This window comes from Megalobrama amblycephala, linkage group LG2, assembly GCF_018812025.1.
Source record: "Megalobrama amblycephala isolate DHTTF-2021 linkage group LG2, ASM1881202v1, whole genome shotgun sequence".
In the NCBI taxonomy this organism is placed as follows: Eukaryota; Metazoa; Chordata; class Actinopteri; order Cypriniformes; family Xenocyprididae; genus Megalobrama; species Megalobrama amblycephala.
The window spans coordinates 4717272-4730654 of NC_063045.1; the positions used below are offsets into that span (position 1 = coordinate 4717272).

General features: G+C 36.7%; 2 protein-coding genes across 2 annotated transcripts; one reads left to right on the plus strand and one right to left on the minus strand.

Annotated features, from left to right (window-relative positions):
* Positions 1–1186: 1186 nt before the first annotated feature.
* Positions 1187–3187, minus strand: LOC125262595. The gene is made up of 4 exons (XM_048181439.1): positions 2956–3187; positions 2249–2329; positions 1322–1746; positions 1187–1212 (listed from the first exon to the last, which is right to left on the minus strand). The coding sequence occupies exons 1-4, from the start codon at positions 3105–3107 to the stop codon at positions 1187–1189; spliced, it is 684 nt and encodes a 227-aa protein (XP_048037396.1). The 5' UTR covers positions 3108–3187.
* A 5787-nt stretch (positions 3188–8974) lies between these two features.
* LOC125263240 lies at positions 8975–10613 on the plus strand. The gene is made up of 5 exons (XM_048182231.1): positions 8975–9146; positions 9486–9821; positions 9991–10116; positions 10184–10336; positions 10427–10613. Exons 1-5 carry the CDS (start codon positions 9101–9103, stop codon positions 10441–10443), a joined length of 678 nt encoding a protein of 225 aa, XP_048038188.1. The 5' UTR covers positions 8975–9100; the 3' UTR covers positions 10444–10613.
* The last annotated feature ends 2770 nt before the right edge of the window (positions 10614–13383 follow it).

Below are 13383 nucleotides of genomic sequence, written 5' to 3' on the forward strand. Positions count from 1 at the left end.
TACTGTATGTTCTGTTAACTCTGACTTATGAATTTTATTGTAGCATCAGAAGCAAAAATGATGATTGTAATTTTCAGGGGTTTTTTTAGTCAAATAAACCCTGCAACGCTTTTCTCTTTTATTTTATCTGTACAAACATTAGTGCGCCTGGTTTGATGTGTCGGTGATAAACATCTTCTGCTGGATGTTTGTCGTCGCTGTGTGTGTCAATAGATTGTTGATAAAGTGTTTCTTCCTTTTCTTTGAAATGTGAAGAGTCACAGGTCAAATATGATTGGCCAGAATGCATTTTTTTAAAAAAAACTTGTTGATTTCACAATGTTAAAGGAGATGGGTGTGAGAACGGAAACTGAAGTCACAGCCAGATAAATATCACAGTTAGTTGTGTTTCAGATCTGAGTCTTTTAAGACATTTTCAGTGAACCTATGAGGAAAATGTTACAGGCAACATATTGTAAGTTAACCCTCTGGAGTCTGAGGCTGATTTTGGGCCCTGGAGAAGTTTTGACATGCCCTGACATTTGTGCTTTTATCAGTTGGTTATAAACATATTAATGACAAAAGTGTCATTACACTGTATTCAGCACAAACTAATATGTGAGGAACATGTATGTACATGTTTGTGTTTTTAAAGGAATAATGTTTATGCGTGGTTATTGAAAAAAAAAAAAAAAAAAAAGTAACTGAAACAATACCTCAAAATGCATACTAAATGTTTTTTTCACAAGACTTTTGAGAATTGTATATTTTAGTGTAGAGTTTTTGCTTCAAAATGATGTGGAAATGATCCTCCCTACTCTGACACATAAAACATTGTATTGATTTTAAATTTCTAAGACACTTTTTGTTTAGGTAGGCCATATGCGAAGAGGTGTGACTCTTCATGAATAATGAAGTGATTTACACCTGGGGAGATTAAGACCCTGCCCCTAATGAGCCGCATAATGAGCCATTCAGTCAGGAATGTGACTGAGTCAACTAAGAAAATGCAAAGACAAGACATATCATTGTTTTTTTTCTTTTTTATTTAAAATAAAGTTAACAATATAACCCACATATAAACTAGGGTCAAAGGCACATTTTGTGTATACAGGCAAATAAAGGTAAGGTTTATAAAAAAAGCCCACTTTTACACCCTATACATAACCTGCTTGATCACATATAGATAATCTTTGCAGCCCAATGGTCAGTGAGAGGTGGTGAACAGAGAATCTGAACAGTCACACATCTGTGTGCCATTTTTGAAAACAGTTCCTTTTCAACTGAAGACACAAGTAAATGTCACATGCCTGGCATTTCCAAGGTGTATCTTGCCTTTTACCAAGCTGTACTTTGCAAAGCATGCAGTTCCGACGACCAGCGGTGGCATTATTCCTTGCATCTGATGTCAGCTCTGCTCCTGGAACCAGTACATGGTCACTTTTGGTCTGTTTTGGAGCTGCTTTCTGTGACGACACACCACAGAGCTCTGCAATAAGCTGTTCTATGAATTCTTTATGGGTCATGGTATCGTATAGGTCTTTGTGTATAATGAAAGCGTTTGTGGCAGCAGTGTCCAGGAAGTGTAGAAAGATCTTTCTGTACCACTTCATTGTTTTGTGTTGTGTTGTGTGGTATTGTATCAGCTGATCAGACAGGTCGACACCCCCCATGTGTTGGTTGTATGCAGTCACAGGTGCAGGACACGGAAATGTCTTTGTCCTCCATGTACCTTGTGATTTCACCCTCCTCTGCACAGTGTCTCCACTATAAGCAGCATGGATGGTAGAACAGACAGATATATGATGATTTATCATATATATGATATATCATCATCAAATATATTATATATATATTATCATCAAATATGAATCTTATGAATATTATCATCAAATATTATCATCAAATATGATGATTTGCTACTTATGAAACATTTCTGAACAATTGTAAACAATAAATGTTTCTTGAGCTGCAAATCATCATATTAGAATGATTTCTGAAGGATCATGCGACACTGAAGACTGGAGTAATGATGCTGGACATCACAAGAATAAATGACTTTGTGAAATATATTCAAATAGAAAACAGTTATTTTAAATTGTAATAATATTTCACAATATTACTGTTTTTACTGTATTTTTAATTGAATAAATGCAGCCTTGGTGAGCAGATGAAACTTATTTTAAAAACATGAAAAATCTTACAGATTTCAAACTTTTGAACGGTAGTGTATATAGGCCTACCATATAGTGGGTAAAAGTGTACTTACTCTTTCTCATTTCCGCCTGTGTTGCTGCGTGCCCTCCTAGTGGGAATTGCAGGTGAATGTGAGAGTGATGGATCCACATTCCTAAAAAAAAAAATTGTAAAAAAAAAAAAAAAAGTTATTATTAGCATATAAGATACTACTCTCATACCATTACCTATGCATAACGGACAGGAAAGTAACAGGTATACAAGCATGCTGTATATGTCTGTCAATTGGCCATTATCGGACAAAGTGTGCGAATGTGTAAACGTTACAGTCTGCTATATCAGTTAGCACATTTAGTGAATAGCAACACGTTCGCGCATTTCACAACCAAGCATATTTTAGCACATTCACGTCTATCATAATATGCTATTCAACTGCATGCAGTTAATCGATCTAACGCGTGTATCCAACGTATCTATGCATATTAATAACAAGTCGAATATCAACAGAAAAGCATTCTATTTATAAGCATTTTTATGAGATAAAGTTATATAGATAGATGTAAATATAAGGCAAATATATATATGTACGCTTATATAAAAAAAACACGTCAAATAATTTAAGTATATCAACAGAAAAGCATTCTATTTATAAGCATTTTTATGAGATAAAGTTATATAGAGTTATATAGATAGGCCTAGATGTAAATATAAGGCAAATATATATGTACGCTTATATAGAAAAAACACGTCAAATAATTTAAGTAAAATTAAATCACTTACTCATCAGAAACTGTATCTTCAGCTGGATCAAGTCGCTCTTCAAAATGCAGACGTTCATCGTCAGAGTCGTGTTCTTCTTCCGAGGAAAGAGTGAACTCTTCCTCACTGTCCAGGACCATCTGAAGAGCCTGCTCACCTGAGTAGCGTGCCATCTTCCAAACGCGCAGGAAAGCGAATGAATCTGATGAAACTTGATGCTTTTTAAGACGCTGTTAGGGGCGTTTACAGTTTGCATAGAATTTATTTGTTTCGTTTAAAAGTAGACACTTAAAGCTTTGCAAAGACATATCTCTCATGTCCATGTAGCATGTATAAGCCGTCTATTTTAGTTACTTTTAGTGACCTTTTAGAATGATGTTTGCAGAGACGGAGACAGCAGGACAGCACACCCTGTATATTTTATTTATTTTTAAAAAGCACAAAGTTTTATTTTGATTGTGAGTGTACACAAAAAAAAGAAGACATTCTGTAGTTTCAATTGATGTATTACTTATGTCTCTATGATAAAAAATGACGGAGTATTTTAAGTCTGTTTTGCTGCAATGTGAAAAAAAAACTGCAAAACGCGCCGGCGCGTTTTTAGACCTCAGAGTGTTAAACAAATGTATTGATGTTCACAAGTAAGTAACTAAAAATTCAAAAACCATAAATACCATATATTTTAATGTCACTTGTGCAATTATATTTTTTACAGGCTATTTCATCAATCTGATGGCATTCCTTTTTGAAAAGGTAATCCCAGACCCTCTTCCCTACATGGAGGACATTCACAAAATCAAGGTCCCTGAAACACTCTCAGCCCAGTATGACAGACCCTCCATGGAAGAAGCCGTCGCAAGGCATGTATCACGGTTCAGTCGAGCCAACATAGCTGCCTGCAGCATCAGGAAACTCTTGGCGTATAGTGATCCTCCAGCCCAGATAGCCCCAGCACCACCTCACAAAGCTCCTGTACACTAAGTGCCTGTAATGTGAAAGACATTGACAAAGTCAGAGAAATTGCTTTGTTATCTGCTATTATTGTGAATTGATGACACATTATGTAATTATATAGATTTGCAATAAAAACATACAAAAAATTCAAGCTGTTCTTGTGTTAAAATGCAGTGTTTTTATTGAAACTATTCCCTGTCTTGATCCACAGCCATCCTGAAGCTTTTTCCACTGCTTCTGTGATGTATAGTGCTTTTCATGATACATATCGTTTCAAAGCAGCTTTACAGAGAATGCATGTCAACATTACAATTTAGAGAATGCAGTTAGCTAGTAATGTAATAATTTAGGCAATTAATTTACAATCACTGTTAGCAGTTTAATTGAAAGGTGCCCTAGAATTAAAAATTGAATTTACCTCGGCATAGTTAAATAACAAGAGTTCAGTACATGGAAATGACATACAGTGAGTCTCAAACTCCATTGTTTCCTCCTTCTTATATAAATCTCATTTGTTTAAAAGACCTCCAAAAAACAGGCGAATCTCAACATAACACCGACTGTTACGTAACACTTTGTAAAGATCCATTTTGAGGGTTATATTAGCTGTTTGAATTTTTTTACGTTGTTTAAGGCAAGCGCGAGCTCCGGGGGCGGGGAGCGTGAGCATTTAAAGGGCCAGCAGCCCTGAATCGGTGCATAGTTGATGCCCCAAAATAGGCAGTTAAAAAAAATAATTTAAAAAAATCTATGGGGTATTTTGAGCTGAAACTTCATAGACACATTCAGGTGACACCTTAGACTTATATTACATCTTGTAAAAAACGTTCGATGGCACCTTGAAGGTAAATAATCAAATAATCAGCTACATATTAACAATAATATATAGAAATTCGGGAATGTGCATGTTGATCCAGATGATTGCGTCTTCTGAAGTCCTCGCCGAAGTTGGCGCCATCTCTTCACAGGTGTTGGTCATCTGAGGTCTTCTTAAGAGGCTGGATCCAAACTGAAGCTGATGTACTTGGTCGTCCCAAGGTAAAACAGAAAAGCAAATGGAGAATAATTAGCGTAGCTGCTGCTCATAACATTAAGCAAAGATAGTCATGTGCAATTGATCTGATATGAGATGCATTATGTGAATGCTTGGCTAAAGAGATGTGTCTTTAATCTAGATTTAAACTGAATGAGCGAGTCTGAGCCCTGAACATTATCAGGAAGGCTATTCCAGAGTTAAGGAGCCAAATGTGAAAATGCTCTCCCTCCTTTAGTGGACTTAGATATCTTAGGAATTGTTTATATTGCTATATAAGACTTATTTTATTACATTTATTACGTTGCCCTCTGATGATCATCTTTAGCTAGTGCGAGCGCTCAAACAGCAACACAAATAATAGCTATGATTGGGGCTGTCTTATACATAACATTATAATGGTATACACTATTGTAATAAAACGTGAATTCTTTGGGCTTGGTTGGATTCACAACATAATGTTGTGCAAATGACAGTCCCAGCAGTTATTAATGTTGTGCATTGCTGTTTAGCTGCCAGACAGTGGTGTGGTCCCTTCTGATTGAAGCCATTAATTCTGCCGGTCTAACTCCTTTGAGATCGAATAAAATTGTAGTTCGGGGATTCTCTTATGACTGTTGTTACAGCTAACAGTACAACATGTCCCAGGCATGCTGTAACCTTGTTGTGAAAGTTCTGGGAGTGTTTCATTGATCTTCCTCTGGTAGTTGTAGCTGCTGTGACCATAGACTGAAACAGGTCGCGCAGCTGTGACCGGTGTTCTGAAATATTCGGTGTCTGAGATTTTTGGTGCCAATGGGCAGAGCTTACATGAATATTCACGAGTTTCCTGTTTTGTGTTAAAGCGACACTGAAAATTTTAGTGAACTGTCCTCCTGTTTTTGGTAACCTGATTGTGTTTATGCGTCAAATGAAGTTAAGATTCTTTTTATTAATAACTGTTTATGTATGCTCAATAGTTTGTAGGTTACATTGTGTCGTGAGATATAATTTAGTAGTGATTACAGCCACTGGTGGTCTGTTGTTAGGAAATGAGCCAACAGCCATCGAGTTTGTTTTGGTATGGGCTACAACTGTTGATTTGATTTTCTTTTAGTTGGTTTGATAAGATAACTTGTATAAATGTATCTGTGGTGGCATAATAAAAGTTTCAGTTGTGATTATTTTGTCATTCTCTATTGCTTTCTCAGTTGATAACCTGCATAACTTTAGCCAGACGTTAGTATTTTTAAAACACATTGAGAGTTAGGTTTATGTTCCGTTTATGTTTTTGACATGCATGAATTAATGCATGCAAACCTTCTTTATCTTTTTTCTGCAAAACACACAATGCTCTATATGAATAGAAACATGATGAATATTGTGCATCAATAACAGTTAGAATATAAGCTTGACTTTGTTTAACGCTGAAACATAGGCTAATTACCTTTAATGTAAGCCGAAGAGCGTGCACTAACGTTTTCAGTGGCGCTTTAACACAAAACAGGAAACTCGTGAATATTCATGTAAGCTCCATCCAGTGTCACCGAAAATCTCAGACACCGAATATTTCAGAACACCAGGCACAAAAATGGCAGTGATAAAGCACAGTGACATCACATGAAACCCATGAATAAAGATTTACATTATTAAAACATTGTTAAAAAAATAAAATATTATTTATAAATGTCTACATTTTACTCAATGATAAAGTCTTTAAATCTCTGTAGTCTGAGTTGTCTCATCTGCAGATCAACAACCTCAAATGTCTCACCCTGAATCAGTATCTTCTGTCACTGACTCCACTAGTTCTGTCTGATTGGTTTTGTTGTTCTGTTTGGTGTCATTTTTCTTTTATATTGTGTTCCTCTTGGATCTTCGATGGTCATAGAGTTTGCTTTGTTGGGCACAGTCACACTCATTGTCAATGTCAGCTTATGATTTGCGTTCATAAAAACAACACGTCTGTACGACCTGTCTGACTTCCTTTTATTCACTCTCTGCTGCTGATGCTTCTTCAGCCCTTGTTGTGACGGACAAACTCAGAATGAGAAAGATGTGAGACTGACCGGCCGATTCCCAAACCTTTGATCTCAGGTGTTGTTTTGTTCCTATTACACCAACATGACCCTCATGAGCCAAGTGTAATGCACTTCCTCAGAGCAACTGTGGCACAAACATATACAGGTGCTGGTCATATAATTAGAATATCGTCAAAAAGTTGATTTATTTCACTAATTCCATTCAAATAGTGAAACTTGTATATTATATTCATTCATTACACACAGACTGATATATTTCAAATGTTTATTTCTTTTAATTTTGATGATTATAACTGACAACTAAGGAAAATCCCAAATTCAGTATCTCAGAAAATTAGAATATTACTTTAGACCAATACAAAGAAAGGATTTTTAGAAATCTAGGCCAACTGAAAAGTATGAACATGAAAAGTATGAGCATGTACAGCACTCAATACTTAGTTGGAGCTCCTTTTGCCTGAATTACTGCAGCAATGCGGCGTGGCATGGAGTCGATCAGTCTGTGGCGCTGCTCAGGTGTTATGAGAGCCCAGGTTGCTCTGATAGTGGCCTTCAGCTCTTCTGCATTGTTTGGTCTGGCATATCTCATCTTCCTCTTCACAATACCCCATAGATTTTCTATGGGGTTAAGGTCAGGCGAGTTTGCTGGCCAGTTAAGAACAGGGATACCATCGTCCTTAAACCAGGTACTGGTAGCTTTGGCACTGTGTGCAGGTGCCAAGTCCTGTTGGAAAATGAAATCTGCATCTCCATAAAGTTGGTCAGCAGCAGGAAGCACGAAGTGCTCTAAAACTTCCTGGTATACGGCTGCGTTGACCGTGGACCTCAGAAAACACAGTGGACCAACACCAGCAGATGACATGGCACCCCAAACCATCACTGACTGTGGAAACTTTACACTGGACCTCAAGCAACGTGGATTGTGTGGCTCTCCTCTCTTCCTCCAGACTCTGGGACCCTGATTTCCAAAGGAAATTCAAAATTTACTTTCATCAGAGAACATAACTTTGGACCACTCAGCAGCAGTCCAGTCCTTTTTGTCTTTAGACGCTTCTGACACTGTCTGTTGTTCAAGAGTGGCTTGACACAAGGAATGCGACAGCTGAAACCCATGTCTTGCATACGTCTGTGCGTAGTGGTTCTTGAAGCACTGACTCCAGCTGCAGTCCACTCTTTGTGAATCTCCCCCACATTTTTGAATGGGTTTTGTTTCACAATCCTCTCCAGGGTGCGGTTATCCCTATTGCTTGTTCACTTTTTTCTACCACATCTTTTCCTTCCCTTCGCCTCTCTATTAATGTGCTTGGACACAGATCTCTGTGAACAGCCAGCCTCTTTTGCAATGACCTTTTGTGTCTTGCCCACCTTGTGCAAGGTGTCAATGGTCATCTTTTGGACAACTGTCAAGTCAGCAGTCTTCCCCATGATTGTGTAGCCTACAGAACTAGACTGAGAGACCATTTAAAGGCCTTTGCAGGTGTTTTGAGTTAATTAGCTGATTAGAGTGTGGCACCAGGTGTCTTCAATATTGAACCTTTTCACAATATTCTAATTTTCTGAGATACTGAATTTGGGATTTTCCTTAGTTGTCAGTTATAATCATCAAAATTAAAAGAAATAAACATTTGAAATATATCAGTCTGTATGTAATGAATGAATATAATATACAAGTTTCACTTTTTGAATGGAATTAGTGAAATAAATCAACTTTTTGACGATATTCTAATTATATGACCAGCACCTGTAAACCTCACATTTTTCTATGTGTGTGCATCTCCACTTTGGCTGATGGCCCCAGCAGGAGTAATAGACAACCTGTCAGTTTGAACTGAAAACTACAGAAGGTTGTTAGTTTCAATCTCACAGGATCTCTTGATATCCAAGATTTAAATGTTAAAGACTCACTCAACTTCTCTTTTTACTTTTGAAAGTAACACCATCAAAAAGTTCTACAGGAAGTTGCAGAATGGAGCTTGAAGTGACACTTCAGAGTGTGAAATTATCAACAAACACAAAGAAACGGCGATGGTCACACACATCTGTACTGTCAAAGATGTGCAGTTATTGATGGTGGAGTTTCACAAGACTTTCCATTTTATTACTGAACCAGTTTTGAAGAATTTGTTTTCTTTATATTTGTGGACTGAAACCGTTGAAGATGTTTCACAGATTTTTGTTCTGTTTGTGTTTGTGGCGTCTGGTTGGTGAGTTTTTATGGCTTCAGTTGTTTCCGTTCTTGTAGCGTTACTGGTTAAATTAGTCAGAGAGGATCAACATTCACTGTTATTCTCATATAGAAATAGCTGAAGTGTGTTTTTACTCTGAGATCAAGTTTGAATTGAGGTCTATATTCGGTTATTAGTGTAGATTCAATAAAATAAAATAAATATAAAGCTCAAATACCCAACAGGATTACTTCTAGTGGGACATTAAACATTAAAATGCTTTTTTTGGTAACACTTTATTCTGTAGTGAGTGTTTTAATGAAGCTTCATCAAACCAACATCAAGTGATTTTAATCTGTGAAAAACTCTGTTCTTCAGGAGTGTTTGGTATTCGAGGTGAAGTGAAGTATGTGAAAGTGAAGGAGGGAGATTCAGTCACTCTAAACACTGATCTTACTGAAATGATGGATATTGATGAGATTCAGTGGTGGTTTATGAATGAAAACACTTTAATAGTTGAAATCGATAAACGGGCCGACAGATTCACTGTATATGATGATGTTCTTGATGGGAGATTCAAAGACAGACTGAAACTGGACAATCAAACTGGATCTCTGACCATCACAAACACCAGAACTGAACATGTGGGGATTTATGTACTACGGAAAACTGGAGCAAAACGGTCATTAAAAGCTTTCAGAGTGTCTGTCAATGGTGAGTAGAGATCATTTCTACTTTCCAAATATTCTTATTTCATTAACTATTTACATATTGAATTGTTGAATTATTTTATAGTTTGAGATGAGAGACCGTAAACACTCACTGAACACGTTGAACCAAAAATAAGATTGTTGATTAGATTTGTATATTTCATATTTTCCAGTTCATCTACCTGTTCCTGTCATCAGCAGAGACTGTCCTTCATCATCGTCATCAGGATCTCATCCCAATCCCATCTGCAACCAGACTCAACATCTGGACATCACTCACCTCTGTCACACATGTTCAGGTACGGCAGTGCTGATATTAGTGTTTATTGACTGATCTGATCTCAGTTTGATGTTTTTATTCCTCAGACTCTGTCCACTGTTGTGGTCCTACTGAAGCTGTGATCCGATTGGTCGTCACTGCTTTGGTGGGCGTGGCTGCAGTGGCTGCTGTTGTTGTTCTAGTTTATGACATCAGATCCAGAAGAGCTGAACAAGGTCAAACACAGATTCACACATCAGGTACATGATTGATGATGTAATTTCTCACAAACTGTTTTTGCGTATATGAATATTTGTGAGATTTCAGGAATATGTGTTCGTCTTTTTCAGGAAGTATTGAAATCTGAAGCAGAACGCTGAACTTAAAGGTTCTTCAAATGTGTTTTTTTTTTCTTAGTGTTTTTGTCATAATAAATACTGATGTTGTGTTGAGTTTTTTTAAGTTTGAAAAGCTTTATTGTTTATATTTCACTCAGATAAGAGACACAGATCTCACTTTACTGCTTCTGCTGTTCATCTGTCATATGTATTTGCTTTTGTCTATCAATAAAGTTTTCTCACTCTGAGCTTCAAGAGTCTCTCCATGTTTTATTACATTTATTATGTTGAGCGCCCCCTGGAGGAATACAAACGATCAGCAGAGCATCACAAATAAAGCTTTACATTATTAAAACATTATTTGTAAATGATTACATTATTATTAGGCTCATTCTTCTTACTGCTAAAACAGTGATTTTTTTTTTCAAATTGTTATTGTTATTTTTGTACCTCTGCAAGATTTTCTAGAGAAAACCACATAGCTTTGCGTGGACTGAAATTATTCTTGACTGAAATAGTAGATTTTTTATGACAGCTTATTTTTTTATTTTATTTTAACCCATGGCCATGAAAAGAAACAGTGTCATGGAAAAGGTGTTAAAAGTTAAAGTATTTTTTTATTTGTTTGCAATTATTCTATTGTTGAGGGCCAAAAGTTGAATGTAAAGGATGTAATTTATGTTGCGATTCTTAGTGAGTGAAATCAAATACAGATGGAGGACTGGTACCATGCATTGGTGTGGAAACTCCAGAGAGGGTAGAAGTAACATCTGGCTGAACAGGGGTAGAAGAGCTATGATCCTGAACTGACTTAAAGCCACACAGCCTGAAATCAACTGAAGATAAAAGAAGACAATACATCTCTCAAGATCAGCAGAAATTCTTTTTGAGAATAAACAAAGGTTTAGATGTTGATGTTTTATTGAAAATGTTTGGTCACCATTTTGGTGATCGGTGTTTTCTTTAGTGGAGGCGAAATGAAGCTTCATGAAACTTTGAGGCTTTCCAGCCAGATGTGTTGAAAAGTGGTTCATTTCTTGAGGCTTCGAATGCACGTTAGGGACACCTGCTGGTCAATGCAAATGTGACACTTGTCTGGGGTGTGACTGTGCCAAAATGTGTGCTACATGGCTTACAAAGGCTTGACATAAACTGAGCTCTCTGACACAGGCCATCATATTGGCTGCAGCATCTGTAACTGGACATGTTACTTTGTGCCTAATTCCCCATTCCTCCGTGATAGCAGTCTTGACTGCATTGTGGACTTTGGGAAATTTCTGCACTCCTAAAAGTACTATATTAAGTGACCCTTCACTTAAGAAATGGCATGTGACAGCAAAATAGGCATCCATATTCATCGAGGTCCACATATCTGCTGTCAGGCTGACTGCCACAGGTTTCAGGACCTGGGCCTTGGCTTCCTCCTTGGACTTTTAGAACTTTTCAGCCACCATTTCCTGAGGAAATGAGATTGAATGTTGAATAAAAGCTGCTGAAAAATATATTTTGTGTATTTATCAATGATATATTGTTCAGCCAATAGCAGAAGTTACTTCTACCCTCTCTGGAGTTTCCACACCAATGCATGGTACCAATCCTCCATCTGTATTTGATTTCACTCACTAAGAATTCAAAACGCAACATAAATTACATCCTTCACATTCAAATTGTGGGCCTCAACAATAGAATAATTGCAAACAAATCAAAAAATACTTTAGCTTTTAACTCCTTTTACATGACACTGTTTCTTTTCATGGCCATGGGTTAGAGAAGAAGAAGAAGAAGAGAGCTAGTTCAAGATGAGCATTTATGGTTAAAATGTATAAAATTTATTTATTTTTTTTAGAAAATGAGTAATGGTTTCTCTATATAAGACTCTTATTCCTCGTCTGGTATCGTTTAAAGCCCTTTGAAGCTGCAATGAAACTGTAATTTTGACCTTCAACCATTTGGGCTCCATTGAAGTCCACTATATGGAGAAAAATCCTGGAATGTTTTCATCAAAAACCTTCATTTCTTTTTGACTGAGGAGAGAAGGACATGGACATCTTGGATGACACGGGGGTGAGTAAATTATCAGGAAATGTTAATTTGAAAGTGAACTAATCCTTTAAGGTAATTACTGGGAAATCAACCTACAAATTCATAGCTTAAGAAGTTATCAATGAGACCATGAAATAATACAATAATTAGGCTAATAACCCTACAAATACAAACCTCCCTGGGAGAGATCATTTCAAAAAATTCCCACATGGGTGAAAACTTTCCTTTTCTTGCTGTCTCCCTGTCTGTACTATTGTGATGAAATTAGACAAGTATGGTGTACTTAACCAATATTTTATGGTTAACAGGCAAAAGAGCAAGAAAGTTGCAGATAACAGTGCATGTCTGTTTGTGTGTTTTGCCACACAGGCACTGAAATTAAATCATCTATGGTAAAAACCAGCTTTGTGTGGAAAATCCTTTATTAACATCAAAAATCAACACAACGCAGAGGAACAACCACTACATAAGGGTGGAGTTTGTGATAATCTCTGGGTCAAAGAACAACATGATTTCTTTTGGTTACATTTTAACCAAACTCGGATTGAATCGATCAAGTATAATGCTAGAAAACCTTGAATCAAGCACTAAAGGACAAAACACAAATATTGACAATGAAAATACAAGAAAACCCTTCATTTGCATGTTTTATTTATTGTTCTTCCCAGCTAGAAATGTTATTGTTCTAAGAATGTTCTGAGAACATTATGCTATGTTCTCGTAATGTTTCAGCGTTTTTTTTTTTTTTTTTTTTTCCCAGAATATTCTCCTAAATGGTAGGATAACATTATTTAAAACATTGTAAAAAAAAAAAATGTTTAGTGATAACATTGTTAGAAGATTATCCCCTAACGTTCTTATAAAGTTTTTAGAGGGAAGTTTCCCATCGGGTGCTGGATGTGGACTCAAATGTTGCTCAGACTTCA

Bases quoted from the DNA above. Each gene is read 5' to 3' on its own strand.
- LOC125262595 (XM_048181439.1), bottom strand. From the start codon at position 3,107: ATGGCACGCTACTCAGGTGAGCAGGCTCTTCAGATGGTCCTGGACAGT. The intron at 2,330-2,955 runs GTAAGTGATTTA...TTTTTTTTTTAG, and splicing joins GAAGATACAGTTTCTGATGA to GAATGTGGATCCATCACTCT. The intron at 1,213-1,321 runs GTAAAAGGCAAG...GTGACTGTTCAG, and splicing joins GCTTTGCAAAGTACAGCTTG to ATTCTCTGTTCACCACCTCT.
- LOC125263240 (XM_048182231.1), top strand. From the start codon at position 9,101: ATGTTTCACAGATTTTTGTTCTGTTTGTGTTTGTGGCGTCTGGTTG. The intron at 9,147-9,485 runs GTGAGTTTTTAT...TCTGTTCTTCAG, and splicing joins GTGTTTGTGGCGTCTGGTTG to GAGTGTTTGGTATTCGAGGT. The intron at 9,822-9,990 runs GTGAGTAGAGAT...CATATTTTCCAG, and splicing joins TTTCAGAGTGTCTGTCAATG to TTCATCTACCTGTTCCTGTC.